The sequence below is a fragment of the Necator americanus genome, chromosome III, assembly GCF_031761385.1.
Source record: "Necator americanus strain Aroian chromosome III, whole genome shotgun sequence".
In the NCBI taxonomy this organism is placed as follows: domain Eukaryota; kingdom Metazoa; phylum Nematoda; class Chromadorea; order Rhabditida; family Ancylostomatidae; genus Necator; species Necator americanus.
In genome coordinates this window covers 30692351-30711082 of record NC_087373.1, presented here as the reverse complement: position 1 = coordinate 30711082, position 18732 = coordinate 30692351, and the positions used below count along the sequence as shown (strand labels likewise).

The 18732-nt window shown below is 42.3% G+C and overlaps 1 protein-coding gene across 2 annotated transcripts; it reads left to right on the top strand.

Moving 5' to 3' along the window:
• Positions 1–12888: 12888 nt before the first annotated feature.
• Positions 12889–18732, top strand: RB195_011499 (uncharacterized protein; the record flags this gene model as incomplete). Of its 2 annotated transcripts, XM_064192938.1 has the most annotated exons (9): positions 12889–13012; positions 13192–13281; positions 13433–13625; positions 14496–14584; positions 14667–14815; positions 14871–14981; positions 15070–15245; positions 18392–18510; positions 18569–18732. In XM_064192938.1, the coding sequence occupies 9 exons, from the start codon at positions 12889–12891 to the stop codon at positions 18730–18732; spliced, it is 1215 nt and encodes a 404-aa protein (XP_064050522.1). The 2 variants fall into 2 exon arrangements, with proteins under 2 accessions (XP_064050522.1, XP_064050521.1); XM_064192939.1 differs by lacking the exon at positions 13192–13281.

Genomic DNA, 18732 nt, shown 5'->3' with positions numbered 1-18732 from the left:
AAATAGGGAGGAGAGGGAAGCATAGAACATAATAAATTGAAATAAACAGTACTGGTAATAAATAAGACAGTAATAATGAAGAAACACAATAAATCTAATTATTATTAGAATCGAGGCATTATTGATTATATGTATTTTCGACCGTTTGAGTCACCCTGCCACGTTTAGCAACGCGAATAGGTATTTCACTGGATTACCGGAAGAAATTACTGATTTCGTGTACATTTCCAGAAAAAGACACGTTTCAATGTATGAGCTCTCGATGAGTAATGCAGTATGTAGTAAACATGACTAAATCACCGTCTCCACTACAGCTATTACTTGAGGAATCAGTTCAAAACATCATTTTATTTCCTTTTTCTGCGGTTTCAGTGCCTAGTACGTACATAAAATACGTATTTAACTGGAAAAAATAAAATTGTTTTGGATTAGAAGTTAGATAAAGGTCCGAAAACGAAGTGAAAGCTAATTTTCTCAACTGATTCATCTTTTCATTTTCGCTAAAAACCTATAGATTGAAAAAACTGACACTCTGTAACTTCCCTACTGCACTGGAACAAGTGGAACAAGGCTATCGAAGGGAAAGATGTGTTTTTTAAAAATAAAACATATGCAATTATCCTCGAAACATTCCCGCTTTCGGTTCTTTTTCTTTGCTGTGAAAGAGAAAATAAAGTAAAGAGAAGTGGGATAGTTTTATTTCCTTTCTTATCGGAGAGAAGGCTAGAACTTCTGAAAAGAAGAAAGGCTTTTTCAAAAGTGTAATTCCGCAATTCGACAATGACCTTGGCCACAGCTGATAACGAAAATAAAGTGAAATTAACGACCTCATTGGAGGTCATTGAGATCAATGGTAGAATGAAAGAATGAATTGGAGAGGACGAAGGGAAAATTCTGCTTCCTTTCGAACCGCAAAAATCTAATTCGAGCACAATTTCGAAGCATGAAAAAGGACGAGAAGGTGATGCTGATAGTTGGTGCTTATTTAATGGGAAAAACAAACGAAATTACTGTTATAAAGATGACACCATCTCACAGAGGTAACTCTGTAGATCTATTATAGCCGGCGTCAGAGGTGTTCAACCAGATGAGCGCGACGCATCTACCGCGCCGCACTCTTTTTCTCTGGTTGACATACATCCTCTCTTCTCTGTCACCTGCCGGTATTCCAGGCATATCGTGTCCGCTCGATCCGGTTGAACGCAATCGGTAGCGACTACATTCATATCGCTATTTTTAATTAACACTGCAGTGTACTGAAATTAGTTGCGTCTCTAGTTCTTTTCTAGTTCCCATATGAATTCATTCCATGCGTTTGTAAAGAAAAAACGTCATGCACGATTTCTCGACCATTTAAGGGCAGTATACCACGAGTCTGGGGTGGTACGGATTTCAGGTGGAGTATCCGTATACGGGGTCGTAGATTATGGAGACCGGGCTGGTTCCGCTCATCTCTCCCTAAACCACTGCAAGCGGCCGGCCCTGAATGCTGTTTTGTACGGTGCCTTGTATTGCAGCGCGCCACCCTTGCATGCGTAGCGTCCCTTGCTGCCTATCGGGGCAGTCCGAATTGATTTTTGACGAATCGCAGGGCGGAGGCGGCGCAAGGGGTGGAGCGTTGCAATAGATGGCGTCGTACAAAACAGCATTTTGGAGGCGGCTGTTTGCAGTGATGCAGGGAGAGATGAGCGGAACCAGCCCGGTCTCCATAATCTACGACCCCGTATACGAATACTCCAAATCCGCACCACCTCAGATTCGTGGTATGCTGCCTTTAAAGCAAAAAAATCAATAAAGGATGGTGCAATGTGCAAAACGGAAAGAAAGACAGCTATTTCCGGCAGTGCGGTTTTATTTGTAGGTCGATCTCTGCGGCGACTATTGCGCCACACCCAAATCGCGATGTTTTCCTATTTGGGACAAAGACGCTACCGCGCAGTGCTTCTACCACCTCTTCAATGTTGTTCTCATTATTCGAGGATCACTCGTTCATCTCTTCTACAGCTCAGCTAACACGGCCGAAGTAGACTAGTTTTTGTGAAGTGAAAGTCCTGAAAATGTTAGAAATCCATTGAGAAACATTCCGCACTTGTTCTCATCCATGACGACATACCAGTCTTGTCGGAAACCTCTTTCCCACTTCTATGTTATGTGTTATATTCACAGTGTTTATGTGTTATGTTTAGATGGTAGAGATTGTTTTTCTTACGAAGACCACAACTGTTAAGTCAGTGGGTCCTAGCAGAGAAGCTGAGACCTGTTACCCTTCACGATTCATCTTTTCTTGGCTGGTCGTAAATGATGCTCCTCATTTAAACCTCAAATGATCTCAATGAGTGTATTCCTTCGGACACGCAAGGGCAACAGACTTTTTTTTTCGTATAGCTGCCGTTTTCAAATATTTGCCATCGTTTTCATCTATGACGTAATCAACAAAGAAATAGGTTGAGAGAGATTTTCTTAAAAAGATAAACGGGCACGAGTCCGCATTCCAATGCCAAAAACGGCCAGAGCCCCGCACAGCGCGCGCCCAACGAACCCACAAAGCCCAACACCCCGGGCCGTTTACGGCATGACGGTCACCCCCCAGTCCCCACCAACGAACCACACGCACCACCCGATCGGGGCCTTAAGAAGAAGAAACAAAGAAGAAAATTGAACGTCGATGTCGATGTCGATGTGTTCACGCCGTTCGTTGTGCTACTACATAGTGTCGTAATCACAGTGGCTGGTCCTAATGGGAAATAACCTGTTCAATGCATCACTTATGTGCTTCTTCCACAATTTCTTCCTAAACATTCAATTGCAGTAAAAGCACATATTGAAGTTGGCAACTTGAAACCCGTCTTAAGGCGTTGTTCATAATTTTCACCAAAAACAAGGGGATCGAGTAATGCTACGACTAAAATCTGCAAAATCACAGTTCAGCCCACTATAATCGTCAAAACAACTCATCGCTACTAGATATCGATCCTATAGCAGAATTTTGTGTTGAGATGAACTTCTGTACTTGGCTATCTCAAGCGCGAACCAGTACGCTCCCGGTCCGATGGTGAGCGCTACTACAAAAAGATGGCGACGATACACCATCGACGTATCCCAATGTACCTTGTTCGTGGTGGGGTCCAGTTTCGCCTCCGCGTATCCTTTAGTAGCAGGCGACGCTGCCGTTCTGAGAAATTTTCAAGATCGAGGAAGCATTATGGCTTAGTTTGAGGTTGAATGGTTACATGATTACTGCATACTTAATATTACAAACAGAGGTGAGGGAAATGTAATTGGGCTTGGGGTCACTCAACCGCGTTCTTATTTGTGGAAATCAATAACTAAGTTAGACGGGGACCTAATAAATAAGCAACTATCTTAGAGTCTTAGAAGAACTATGATTTGTAGGCTAAAGCTACTAAGAGAAAAAGGAAGATAAGGGTCCCAGAAATAAGACCGCGGTTGGCTTCCCCCGCCCAACCAACTAGACTTTACCCCAGATGCATTTATTGCTGTAACTTAGTGTCATTCCTCTTACTTTTGTTTTTCAGAAAAAGGAACAATCAAATAGAACTTCTTGGGAGCTAGAACGGATGTAAGACATTGGAACGCGTCAAGGCGCTAAGTACTATAAAAAAAATCTAATCAGGAATAATATGGATGGCAGGTTTTCGAACATGATCGTTGACGTATTGGAACGCGTGTAGGCCTATACAAAGACTTGCGGGGCCAGCCGATGATCAAGTTTTTAAAATCGATACAATTTAACGACATCGGGGGGATGAAAGGCTTCTAGGCGGTGCGAATTGCGGTACGCGGCTTCAACCAAAAATCTTCAGTTTTCGACTGATTTACGGTAGCGGTGGAGCCAAGTAGCAATTGCGTACGCGGCTTCTCTCGAGACGGTGCGGTGGAGCGTGCTGGAACCCTTGCTGGCACCACCTGCAATTTACGATGGTCCCACTTCGGTTTCAACTGCAGCCTCCACCGCACCGTTTCGAAGGCGTACGCAAATGCACCGTGCTTCATGTCGTTTTGACCTGACTATATTGATCCTTCTTTATTAACTAAAAGTGTTTTTATAACTCAGATTGAACCAGTGAAATTCAGTGAAATTTAAGTTTCAGTTCAGGTGATTAGATATTGTAAATCAAATACGACTGCTATAGATCTTGGTAGAGGGAAAATCGGTCGCTGTACACCCTAGCGAGGAACCTCCGTAGTCGGGTCAAAATCACGGTGCAGCTGCGTAAGCGGCGCGGTGGGGCGTAGCGGTTGAAACCGAGGCGAGACCATCGCGAACTATTGCAAAGGGCGGTGGTAGAAGAGGTCCCGACTCGATCCTAACCGCTACGCTCCACCGCACCGTTTCGAGCTGCACCGTGCTTTATGCGGTTTCGACCGGACTGTAGCTCTATCTGCTCGGCTTTGGAATCCAGCTGAGGAAATAGTCGTTTGTTATTTACATTACTATCATCTATTATTGTACAAATAAAGAGAACATTCGTACTAAATAGGTCAGGTTGTTTTCATGATTATAATTCCAATCTAAATCCGCTCGTTTTTCACTACAGATCCTCTCAACCAAAACTTCACTGTATGATTGGCTACCAGTTGGCTGATTATTATCCATCTGCACCCTGGTATTCAACACTAAACTGACACAGGAACGTATTAAAACTAGAATTCTCTCAATCTGCTGGACGCTACCGTTTTCGTAGTTTTAAACCTACTCGAAGGCGACAGTACCTATCATATTATTTAACCAGCCTCAGCTAACGCCGGACTTCAAACCACTTTTAGTGCTCTTTTCGCTCGCCTTCACTGATCAATAGAGAAATTAAGGCTAGTGAGATTTTCTGTAAAAGTAAATTTGTTTTTTTTTTGCAACAACGCCTTCTTCTTAAAGGTTCTTTTCTTTTTATAGAAATCGAAGGCGGATGTATGTAGATGGAATTATGATGAAATGAAATGACGGTTTCATAGTTTTCTTCCTAAACACATCAACGCACCTTTTGGAGAGTATTCATTTAAACTTCATTTTATATCTATATTCTTTTGATACCGGCAAAATTTGGAAACATTATTCGAAGTTTGAGTCTTTCTTTACAAATACCACGAAATAATGTGTAAAAATAAAATGACATCAACTTTGTCATCGACCTCGTCATCGTACTCAATACTAGAATACGGGAGTATTAAAAGTTCAAGTTTTTTACACCTATAGGTTTCAAGAAGAGAGGGCTTGGAGACCATTCTTTAGTGTTTTTAGACACTACATAGTTTTCTCAATATCTTAGGTCCAGGCAACTATTGATAAGGTTCCACGTCGGATCACTTAAAGGCATCACCCCACGAATCTGAGGTGGTACGGATTTCAGGTGGAGTATTCTTATACAGGATAGTAGATTATGGAGAGGGGGGAGGGGGTGATTCCGTCCATTTCTTCCTAATTGACGTAAACAACAGTCCGCCGGAAGATGTTGCGCGTGAACAAGGCTGGCGCGCTCCAGTCGAACTCGTTCTGGAAAATAGCGCGCCGCATCGCTCGAAGCCGTATCGTCGGGGTCGTTTTTTTACGGCAATTAGGAAGAAATGGGCGGAATCACCCTTCTCTCCATAATCTACGATAACGTGTACGAATACTCCGTCTGAAATCCGTACCACCTCAGATTTGTGGGCTGATGCCTTTAAACTGTTAGCCACTATTTAAGCAGTTGTTTGCATTCATGTTTCCAATTTCTCAGTAAGGGATGTTACCAACCTAATGAGGGAATGGGAATGCTGAGGAGTAGAGGGTGAAACCCAAACACATGTAGTTTTCACGACTAAGAAACGGCTCACAGCGTCTCATTTACTTCTTGACAAACTAACTTGGAGTTATTGCGCGGTACTATAGCACGGCGGCATACCTTTCCGTCGCTGTGGGACCCGTCCCACCTTATTTTACAAACCCAGACAGACTACTCACGTGACAGACTAAGGCGATTATTATGATGTCGCTATAATTAACTCTTATCTATTTGTGCTGTTAATTTGGTGTTGATAGGATAGTGCTAAATTGATGGCGATCTCCTGAATTGGAATTGTTACAGCAAGGATAATTTCTCGACGGATGACCGAGATGACCGCACTGCACCGCAGCAAGAGATTGAAAACACCTAATCTGCCGGAAATCTAATAACTGCGTATGTTCTCAGTATCAGTGCATCTTTTTTTTTCTTTTTTCCCATATTCTCTTCTATATTATGCACATCCTATATACTATTCAACTAGTTTCATAATAGTTGCGTGTTTTAGTTGTAGTGGTGCCCGAAAACTGGATTCCATGGAAACCGCTGTGTGACGGCGGCCCCATGGACGGACAGCGACCTCAGGTGCGCTCGTCGCTGGCTTTCTCTCTCACCGTTATTGATTCGTTTTGTGGATCGATATCGATCGTGGTGTTTGTCTGCTTGCTGCCTTATTTGTGTTTAACCTCCGAAAACATCTGCGCCTAATGTTTGGTCAGCAAATTCTTTCATGCGTAATTGTATGGAAATTGTCGTGTTATTCCCAGCGTTGGGCCATAGACTCAGGAAACTCCGCCCCAGCTCCTTCATAACACTACTAGAATGATCTAGTCGTCTACGGGATTTTCTCGGCCTGATCCTTTTGTTGACTCGTATTTATCGATCGGTACACGAATTGTCATCGTTTTTGTCGAAGTTTTGGTGTTACAGCTGCTCTTGTATGAGATTTATACAGAGATTCGCCCTTTCAGTTGAATGACGTACAAAATATTGCTGTTTTTCTGGACATTTCTCTTTATTTCCCGTCCTCCAACATTCTCATTCATAGGATAGGATCTCGTCTGGTTCGTTGTTTCCAGTGAATTCTATTTTTCGTTTAGTTGTCGTATTTATTACTTTGAGAAATACGCACAAATACCTCATAGCGACTATCAAATGGGTCCTGTATGGACTAGCTTCTTCATTTAAAGGACTCACATCTGGAAAAAAACTGATAAACTAGATTATTCCTTCTCCATCCACTTTTTTATTCTCTGGTGTCACTTCTCCGAACATCCAAAGTTGGTATAGTCGGGTCGAAACGACTTGTAGAATGAGGCAGTTGTGTAGACGGTTGCGCTAGAAATGGTACGATGGGACCCTCAAACATTTTTGTGGTCCAATTGGAGCTAACAAGGGTCTCGTCTAGGACGCAACCGCCTTCGCAATTGGCTCAGGTTCTATTGACCTGACTGAACTCCTTAAAACTATACAGATACCAGAGTGTTTGCATAAATCTGCATTGAAAGAAAGAAGAAATTATTGGATGGATAATTCACGTATGTGAGAAATTTTGACTATTTTTAGGTCAAACTCATCTGACCACACTTTTTATGTAAGCAGGTGGTTAAGAACAGCTTTTTTCAAGATATTTTTCCACTCTTTTCTTCCTAGAGCTTGCTCTAACACTATAGAATCACTATGTCCGTTTTTCTTATTGGTGGACGTGGGTCTTCTTTTTCAAATATTCTTTGGTGTCCATGTAAATTTAGAATGATTTCTGCGAATTGTTCTCCTGCTGTGGAAAAAGTTAAAATTAAAATTTAAACTATCTCCGATTGATTTCGGCCAGCACGTCATTTTAGGTTTGGGTAGGCAAGAAATTAAAGTTTTGTCAATATAATTCTCTTAATGGTTCTATTAGCAACCGTCTAGAGAACTTGTTTCGTTTGTTTCGTCATTGTTTAACAAACTCTTGTGATTTTTTTAGTCTTAAGCGCCAATTCCTTTCGAAAAGTTCACATTAACTAACAAGGACATTCTTTCTACCTCGTGTCTGGTTAGTTCTGTGCTAATTTTGTCTGACTGCGCGCGCTTGCCGGCGCCTACCATGTGTTATATCCAGTTATTGGTTTCGTAGCGGATCCACCTTGAAAAGAAATCGTCAGCCACGTCACTCGACTCATTTGTGGAGTTTTACATCAAAACCTACGTCATTTCGCTAGATTACTCATGCTAAAATGCGTTCTCATCTCGAAATGTGGTATGTGAGGGTCCCATCGTGTCGCAACACATGGATGTGCAGCGATATGTGGTTATAGTTGGGTCAAAACGACATGAAGCACGGACCGTTTTGCAAGCGGCCGCGCTCGGAAGTGGTGCGGTGGAAAGAGCAGTTGGAATCGAGGTGGGACCATTGCGAACTGCAGAGGTGTGTGGCGGTAGCGTGGATCCTTACACGATCCCAACCGCTACGCTCCACCGCTCCGCTTCGAGCGCAGCCGCTTACGCAACTGCACTGAGCTTCATGTCGTTTTCACCCGACTATAGATAGTATTTCATCAATAATCAAAGTAACTACTGTGCATCAAACTTCATTCGGCGAGCGCATCACAAAGTGCAGTATTAATTTGCAAAAACCAGGAAAGGAAAAACTAATGGAGAACGTTGTTGAACGAACAAATAGAACGTTCTTTTCCAAAGATCGTTCTCGATTCTTCTACCGAGTGGAACCGATGATCGTTTTGCCTTATCAATGACTTAACCGTTCTATCCGTCATAGAAACTCGTTTCTTTTCTGTAGTCATTCGCCCACGCAATCGCGCCCTTCACTAACTACTTCCCTGTTAATCGCTGCTGCCTACGACGATCAGCCGCGAGCGCCATTTGTGTCCGATCCTTTTCTCACGTCATACCCCGATTTCTTGTCGATGCGAGTTTTTGCTTCTTTTATGGGAATGTATGTGGAGAACCCTGCTGAGGGTCGTTAAAAAACGACGGCGACGAGCTAATTCTTCCCACGTTTGTATCGATTTGTTACAGTTGCGTCTTTTTCATTGTCGATCTGTTTTGTGGTTGCGACGATTTTATTATACAGTCGGGTCGGGACGACTGTGGGGGTGGTGGTGCCATTGCGGTTGCGTTTGATGTGTGCTGTGCGGGAACCCCCAATCATCTTCACTGTCTGATTTTAGACAACGAAGGTCCCACCTCGAACGTAACTTCCCACGCCTTTGCACCCGACTTCAGGTCGTTTAGACGTGACTGTAGCTATCCTCTATGTATGTTGGTATATAAATTCCTATTCATCCATTAGTTTTGGTTCCGTCACTTGGTAATGTATTTAGTGTTACCACTGTTAATTGTGACATAATCTGCTTTTCATTATCAGAACGTCCTAATTATCTACAACTTACTCAAAATCAGTTCTAGTAAACTGTAAAAAATTGATGTCGTGCTAGCTTTCGTTACATAAGTTCGTAACTCGGACCTTCTTGGGTTCCCACTTCTGTTTGCGGCGCCTCTTCGGGTATATTCAAATAAATAAGCAAGTCAGTAAATACAGCCGGCACCGAATATTTTCGAACTGGTGAGTGCTGCGCGAATATCGCGTCACACGTTCTTCCTCCGCTTGACACAGACTTACTATTCTTCGTTCTCTGTGCTCTGTTTATATTCTCTGTGCAATTCTGGATGGATGGTCCACCCAGTTGGATAAGTTTGGCGCCAAATACTTTTCTTTCGCAGTGTGCTCATCGATACAATTTCAATTTCCTGAACTATTCTTTCGTTACAGAAGAGTCGAAAATTACTTTATTGTAATAATAGAGAAAATGTGATTTCGAACGCTGATTCATTTCCTGTTCAGCTCGAAATTTACTATTTCTAGTTATATACTTCTCCTATTGTCCCTACTCTCATTTTTATAAAGTTTGAGTTTTGCTCGAGTGTTTCTTTTCTTCTCCTTTTTGCTGACCTTGTATGACCTTGTACTTTCTCAACAGATTCAACACAAAGCAGGTGCTGTAAGTTTCTCTGCTGAATTTTTTGTCCTTGTCTTCTTCGAAGATTTTAATTTTTTCTACCCATCCTAGAGAATAAGTATTGTCCACTTCTAGGCGAAGAAAGTAAATTGAGCCGCAACGTTTCGTCACTTCGTCCTCATTTGATTCTCCGCTAGTGTGGATTGGTATGGGCGGGTGCAGCGCGATCGGTAAAGGGTTCCGGGTGACCGCACGATGGATTGATAGTTCAAAATCGCCTTAGTGCCAACCAAGCTTTTCGTCTCTCCGGGCTCGATAAATTGGTACGTCTCGGAGGATAAAAGCACTGACTTGAAACATCGAGTCGCCCCACCTGTCTGTAACGGTGCTCGGTTCATAAACCTCAAACGATTCTGAACTCGAACGCGTAGGACGCATCTTTATAGAGATTGATCAACGCCCAGCACTTTTTCCTTTATATTTGGTGTAAATTAATCAAAATAAGTCCAAGTGACGTAGCGATTCTGCGTAAGAGCCCACCTTAAATTTGTGTCTGCATTCTTCATAAACTGCCACAAAATCACAGCCATTCGTTTTTTTCTCAACGTTCCTGAACGCCGTGGTTTCTCATGATCTTTTCAAAAGTCGCCGTGACTTATCGATGCATCGCTGATTCTTCTTTTTCTAAACATCTCTCACTTTTACCGATCACTCACCGATCATCACTCACATCACTTTTCATTTTCTTTTTCATTGTTCTTTTGAAAGAAGCTATAAAAAAGATGAAATCCATTCGTTCGATGATAAAATTTCCGCCTCCGTATTGTCCGCGATCTAGTTTGATATTTGACGCTGTATGGGGCGCTGTTCGATAGTTCAGCTGAATCTCTGTAAACCCACAAGATTGAGTATTTTTCTGACCTTCATTCCTGAATTTCTTTTATTCTGTTTTTGAGAATTTTCCCAGTAATATAGTGATGATGATGATGATTATAATGATTAGTCATGGAGAATCTTTGCTAGGAATACTACAACTGCCTATAGATCTCTACAGAAATAATTATGTAATTTGTCAGCTTTTATTTTAAAAAAAATCCGCTCAAAACATCAGTGGACTTGTCCATTCCTCTGTTTGTTCGTCCTTCTCAACTTTCTTTAGTCTCTGTTTCTAAATGAATACCCACTTTGAATAGTTTTCCCATGTAATTATGATGAATGAAAGTGAATATATTTCCCCGCCACTGACTTCTTCACGCAGTTTCACTTGCTTTCATATGAGAATCTCTCAGTTATGATGTCAGATGAAAACAAAAGATTGTGCTGAGTATGAGAAATCTACTAAGCGATTCACTTTCAAACAAATGAAATTTCTCTGTTTAAAGGCATTACCCCATGAATCTGACGTGATATGGATTTCCGATGGTTAAAGGCATCACCCCATGAATCTGAAAAATCTGAATCTGAGGTGGCACGGATTTCTGGTGGAGTATTCGTATACAGGATCGTAGGTTATGGAGAGGTGGGTCCGTCCATTTCTTGTTAATTAGCGTAAAAAAGGGCCCGGAAGATGCGACATGTGCACACGGCTGGCGCGCTCCAATCGAACTCGTTGTAGAAAATACCGCGCCGGAACGCTCGAAGCCGTATCTTCCGGGCCGTTTTTTACGGCAATTAAAATTAGGAAGAAATGGACGGAATCACACTCCTTCCCACAATCTACGACCCCGCATAGGCATAACCCACCTAAAACCCGTACCACCCCCCACCCTGCTGTGATCCTTTTAAAGGCAGAGTATCACGAAACTGATCTTGTTGGGTTTTCTGTGGGCAAATGTGGAGTTTGACGTGCAAATTATGATTATGAGCGTGACACCGCTCAATTCCTTTTAGTCGTCCTGAAAAATGGCGTAAGAACGGGGTTTGTCCCCACGACTTACGTTGGAACGAGGCATCCTTATGCACGCCGCATCCACGAGCGGACGGTGGAAAATCAAGGAAGTTGGGCGTTCTAACGTACCTCGTTGCCGACTAAACGTCGTTCCCACGCCGTTTTTCAAGACCAGTAGGGGGATTGAGCGGGGCCATGCTCATAGTTGTAATCTACATGCAGAACCGTGCATTTGTCCACAGAAAATCCGAAACCAACTTGGTCAGTTTCGTGATTTTCATGTTACTGCCTCTGATTTCTTGCTTAAATTCGTTGCTTGAGTGTTTCAGTTGTGATCGGTGCCACTCTCAAGTAATATTATATAAGCAGCCTTGCGCCTTGGGGCTATTTACAGACATTCCATGCAACGAAATGAGACATAACGAATGCGACGATTACGCTGGAAGGATATTCTCATTCTACTTTATAAATTCATGTACATGTTTTATTCATAGTGAAGCATGTTTTAATGGAACGTTTTGTGAACGATCGAAAGGAATGATCAATTTTGTTTGAACGTGCTATGCATAACAGCTCAGGAACAACAGTAAAGTAAACAACAAAGTGACATCACTTTTTCACGATGGAAAACTTATGCAATGATTCAAGCCAGTATGGTGAGCCAAAACCGAGTAACACTTCGGAGTATGTGACTTTCTTTTCCTCTTTTTTATCCTTTGGGCTCTTTTTTCATCCTTTAACATAGGAAAACCTTTGTTTTCAAACGAATTTAATGTTTGTATTTTATTTTCTTCCACTTTTTTTTATTCATAAATGTCTGAGCTTCAGCCAGTTTCAAGAGTTTTATTTTCCTAACGAAGTTTTTTTTAGGTCAAGTTGTGTTTGCATCCTATCCTATGGTGTTCTTGCTTTCAATTTTTTTTGGTTCAGATCCACAGTGTATCTGTATCACATGTATCCACATGTACATTTTTTATCCTTTAACGTTGGACAACCTATGTTTTCAAAGGAACTTAATGTTTGTATTTTATTTTCTTCCTTTTTCCTTTTCATATGTGTCTGAGCTTAACATCCGTCGTTAACAGTAGCGAAGAATATCTCCAATTCTAACGTAAACATCTTATCATCGTCAGTACGACCGATTTATGTTTATATTCTATGTGCCGTAATCTCTGTTCCATCGATTTCTTCCTATTCGCAACATTTTTCGTGGGATCCAAATCAGCGGTGCAGGAATTTCATTAAATTATAGGTATTTCAGATGTGGCATCGGAGCGCGGTGCTTCTGCTACTAGTACTGCTAGCAAATCCAGTACTTCCTAGACGATCGTCCAGTGGTGGAGGATTCCAGTCCAGGGGACAAAGTGGAGCTAGGGGTTCAGTAGGTAATCGTTCTCGTGGCATGTTATTCATATGCACAAGCTTTTTTTTTGTTGTTGATATAATTGCTGGCTTTGCATGGCTATAGTGCTTTTTTTCTAAGGAGCTTATGGGTCCTTGTGCTTATTTCATTGCTGTAATTTCGCTTCCACCAGTGCTTTCACTAACCTTCGCTTGGTTTAAGCAGCAGGACGTGCTACCAGCGGAAGCGTCGTACGAGGTGGCGGAAGTTCCATTTCAGGGAAAAGTGGAGTTCCGAGTTCGGGAAAGAGCGGTTTGTCAGCTCTCGCCTTTTTTCGCTCTGCCTTTCTAGAACTACTTCAGCTTTGCGCTTTTTTTTGTCATAGCACATTCATTTTGCAACTGCTGAGCCTTGTGGGAGTTTATATTTCCTTCAGTGATTCCATCTAGTCCGACATTTTTAGGACAACCGGGAGGGTTCAACCAACCAGGTGGCTTCCATCCACAGCCTAACCAAGGAGGATTCAATCCACAGGGTGGTTTCCATCCTCAGCCTAATCAAGGAGGATTCCGTCCACAACCTAATCAAGGAGGATTCCACCCGCAGCCTAACCAAGGAGGATTCCATCCGCAGGGTGGTTTCCATCCACAGGGAGGGTGGGCAACTTTTACAAATTTCCGTTTTCATAATTGTTTTCTAAGTCGTAACCAAAAATAAGCACAAGTCAATGTTCTCTGTTTTTCGGGTAAACCATTTGTTAGAAAATCGATTCTATTCAGGAACATATTTGGCGATTTGTATTGAACTAGTGATATTTGTACATTTGAAAGGCTATTCGAAAACTGTGTCAATTTTTGTGTCTCTGTTCCAGAGTTCTTTAGAAACATTTGAATAAGAACCATTGTTAAGGTACTCTTGCCTAGGTTAATTTAGTATAGGCTTTTTACTGCTTTCTTCTGGCTGAAAGTTGTTTTTTTTTTCTTGCGAATATGTGCAAAAATTCTTAGAATTGGTTCCAGTAGATAATTTTGCACAAATGACCGCTAGATGAGCGAGTTGACGGCTGCAAACATACATATATGAAGTGAAGCTCGAAATTGAAAGAATTTTTCGATGCCCTGTAGAACTTTTCTTTTCCGAAAATCTTTTTTGTGGTGTGGGCTAGAAAAGATAATGTATCTCCTTGTTCGAATCATTCCATACGCGACTTGTTCTGGCTTCTCAGAGATATTTCTTCGCATTATGTGACATTACCTGGATTACATCTCCAAATAAACAATCGTAATTCTGCGCAGTTAATTCAAAGTTCTGAATGAAAATTTAGGATAAATATTAATTTCCTAAATTTAGAAATTTTCCTAATTTACTAGAATTTATTCTGAGTTTGAACATTCACTTGATACAAGATTGTTTCATCAGTGACACTCTCAGTTAAGTTTTATGGAACCATAAAAATATCTTGCTATCTTGACTGAGGATGTCATTTGCGAGAGGAACTAGTAGTGTCAAAAAGTCTTTTTTTCTAGCTTTCGTCCTGGCACTGGTCCCGGTTCTTCTGCTAGCAGTGGAACTTTCAAAAAGGCACTCATCGGAGGAGCTTTGGGAGCGGTCGGAGGTTGGTGACAGTATTGTTATATCATTCCTTGTGATTAGTAACTTTTTCAAAATGCACACACTTTTTTCTTCATTATTTCCAGGTCTGGTAGCTTTTGAAGCCGGCAAGGCTATTATACAGTCAGCGACGAGACCGTTTAACCATGGTGGACATGACTACTACTGGGATAACAACTACCAGCACAAGAGTAACGAAATCATGTGTTCGATGCCGCTTAGCCAGTTGCAGCAGGTTAGGGATGCTCTTCTATTTGATATATATGAGATGTATTATGTTTTCTTCTCAGCTGACTCCCACCACAACAACCACTACGACGACCGCGGCCCCAGGTGCTGCCGGGGAGACTACGACGGCTCCAGCCGCTACAACCCCGAATCCCGACCAGGTGTTGAATAACGTGAGGAATTTATAGCGTCAATGGAACTACTTAACTTCTCTTCTTCCTTGCTCATGTACATTGATTTCGATCAAACCTCAATTTCCAGTTGCAATTCGCTGACGGTTCTCGTCCAAAGCAGATCACTTGGGGTTGCAAACGAGGCATTGAAGTGTGCTGTGGCACAGATTGCTGTCCTGCTCCTGCAAACAACGCTGCTGGGGGCGGCGGCGGCAGTTCTGGCGGAGGCGGTGCTGCTCAGAACATGGCTGGTGTCGCAATAGGGTGAGTGATGTGATGTGATGCTTTCGCGTTCGGTTTCCTATTTCTGTGGCTTCATGGTGTCACGACGTGGTTGATTTCTGTGGTTGGTGTGGAGACTAATCCTCCGCTCTATTTTGTATCGCTGAAAATGCGCCTTCCTAAGAACTCTAAGTGACCATTCTCCTTTTTGTTCTGTTGTCAGTTAATATTCCAGGGCTGAAGGAACATTCTGGTACCATGTACGTTATATATGCTCCAATTATTGTACACTTGCGAAGTTATGCTCCAGCATAAAACGAAATCGAGTGTTGGGATCCTCGTCCGCGAGTGCAGATATCCGTAACTTGTCTGTCAGCGAGTAAACAATCAAATGGCTGCAGAATCTTCCTTTCCTGCTCGCCGGCTGATGCGATGCGGATGCCCTCGCTCGTAGGCAGGACGCGTAATTTGCTGCCTCGTAGGGATAATCGGAGCGACAAGACCGTTACCTGCAGCGTTTTTCTGGATTAGGGAAAATTGAGCTTGATTGTCCTTATATTCGTGAAGTACACCTCTACCCCATTCTACTATGGGGAAATCCTTAAACCATCAATTTCGTGTTGTGGTGCCCTTAACCTTTCGTGCTCCAACAATTATGTCGCACAGGCAACATTCGGTAAACGTGCTTTTTCAATAACGGATTTCCTGCAACTTCTTCATTTAAATACAGCAGACCACGAATCTGAGGTGGTGCGGATTTTAGGTGGAGTATCCGTATACGGTGTCGTAGATTATGGAACGTGGATAGCTCCGCTCATCTCTCCCTGCGTCGCTGCAAACAGCAGCCTCTAGAATGTTGCTTTGTACGACGCCATCTATTGCAACGCTCCACCCCTCGCGCCGCCCCCGCCCTGCGATTCGTCGAAAATCAATTTGGACTGCTCTGATAGGCAGTACGGGACGCTAAGCGTGCAAAGGTGGCGCGGTGCAATATAAGGCATCGTGCAAAACAGCATTCTGGAGCCGGCTGCTTGCAGTGATTCAGGGAGAGATGAGCGGAACCACCCCGGTCTCCATAATCTACGACCTCGTATATGGATACTCCACCTGAAATCCGTACCACCCCAGATTCGTGATTACTGTGAATCATGATTACCCTGCCTTTAAGTCTTCTTAGCGGTATGAATTCTACAAGTCATCTCCTTTAAATAGATTATCTAAAAGCATATTCATAGCATAAAAGTAGCATAGCATAAAGGTATTTGGAGAAATATTATAGAAATATTATTGAATGCCGCTGAGCTTCTTTTCCAATAGCCTAGACTGATGTGTTCGGCAAAGAGGCAGTTAATATTTACCTTGTATACGTGGATTTTTTTGTAGTTGTTTTCTGACAAAAAAAAGTAACTCGAATGTTTAATTTGTGTCGTTCATGGGACACGATTTAAAGACATCACCCCACGAATCTGATGTGGTATTGCGATTGCGGGATCAAAGGTGGTTCCGCTCATCAGCGGTCGAAAGCCAATGAGTTCTCCTCGACTACCCATTCAAGTGAAAACAATGAAGTTGCTGAGAGGACCAGAACGTATAAATAGAGGAGCGTTCTAAGTTCCTCTATGTATACGTTAAAACCGCTTTAGTTCCTTTAAGGACTTCTGAGTTGAGTTCTGGTCCTCTCAGCAATGAGAGGACCAGAACGCGGTTCCCACGCCGTTTTTAGGACGATTAGGGAGAATTGAGCGGAACCACTCGTGATCCCGCAATCTACAACTCCATCTCTAGCTTTTGCTGTGGATTCTCTCACCACGTCAGATTCATCTCTCGATACTGGAGAGAATATTTTATGTACATACTGATGTTCTTGTAGCGGAGAGAGCACTAACTCGGTCGGGGATGGCATTGGAACGGACTAAACGGCTACGCATATTTCCTTCGAGTATTTTTGTTCGAACTCTTCTAGTCAACACGACCTCATCTGATTTTGTAACAATTACGGTGGCTACGATAGTCATCAGAGTGTGAATGTGCAATATGTGGTCTATGATCCGATTGACTCATGTACCGGCTATCTTTGCTTTGTATATGTTAATTTGCCGATAAAATGTTGCATAGGATTTATTCTACTATGAAATATGTGCAACCTGTGGCACGCACTTCGAACCCTCTAACTCTGTTGCTCGCTTCAGGCTCGTGGCTGTATTGCTGTTCTGAACGGGCCGTAAGTGATAATTGTTTCACCGACTAACCGCAATTTTGTCGCCAATCACCCTAATGCTTCACGTCACTTCGTTTCTTGTCCTTCATTGACACTTTAAGCTACTAAACATATGTAGATCCTTAGTTCACCGGCTTTGTGACTGAAAGCGTGGGATTTTCCAATTAAGGGATTAAGGTAGCTGAGTCTGCATTTTTACCAGATCAGTGCAGATGGGTAAATTCGAATTAAAACAGTTCCTCGATAAAAACCACTACTTTCGAAATGTTTTCTGGATTATACAAATTTTCGGACTTTGTAGCGTATGCTGCTCCTGCATTTTCGAATTCTCGAATGTTTTCGAATTTTTGACTGCGTGGATGCCCGAGAATAGGGCTCCAATATTGCTCGAATTAATAATTGAAGGGTACCAGAATTGCACAGTTGATCCACGTTTTTCTCTTTCTGGATCGCACACTTTGTCCACCTTTGAGTTCTCCATTACTTTTGACATTTTTATTTTTACAAGCATAATGAACAATACTAGCAGTCACACAGATAAGATTACGCCCTAATTTGTTTCAAAGTTCCCCTGTTTAAATTCTTATTTTGCAGAGCTTTTAAAAGACTTACTTAGGAAGTATCATCCTTACTCAATGCTTTTTTCTTATGCCTTTTCCATTTCTTTCGAACATTGACGCTGATACAAAACTTGGAAAACGTTGTAAGACTAGTCGATGGGAACAAAAACACTTGAACTTGCTAAACGTCTTGAAAAAGTCTCGCTTTCAGTCTCTTTCGTCTTCAACTCCACTCTTTCCTACTGCTTTCTTTTCCCTATGTTTCTCAAAGCTTCTTTGTTCAGCCATTCGGAAATGATAATACTTTTCTTAGAATTTTCCAGCGTGTAATGAGTGCATGATGTATGTTTCGATAGCATGAATTTCTGTTTGTTTCCCACTTCTGCGGCTCGATTCAGCATGAATTTCAGCGTGCTCCTTCTCGTACTTCTTTCGTGTTGTTGTTGTTGCTTCCTTGCGTACAAATGTTGCCGATCAGCTTTTGATGGTTTCCTGCCTCAAAGCAACAAACAAGACGAGATGCATCCAGGTACGTACGAAACTTCCCCTTCGCTTTCATTTTCTGAATGGATCGCTTTTCATTTCAGACCCGTATTCACAACAATACCCTATGCAGCAATACCCTTCTCAATCCTATCCTCAAAATCAAGGTTATCCACCTAACCAAGGATATCCACAACAGGGGTATCCACAGCAAGGTTATCCTCAACAAGGCTACTCACAAGCATATCCACCTCATCCCACTTACTAG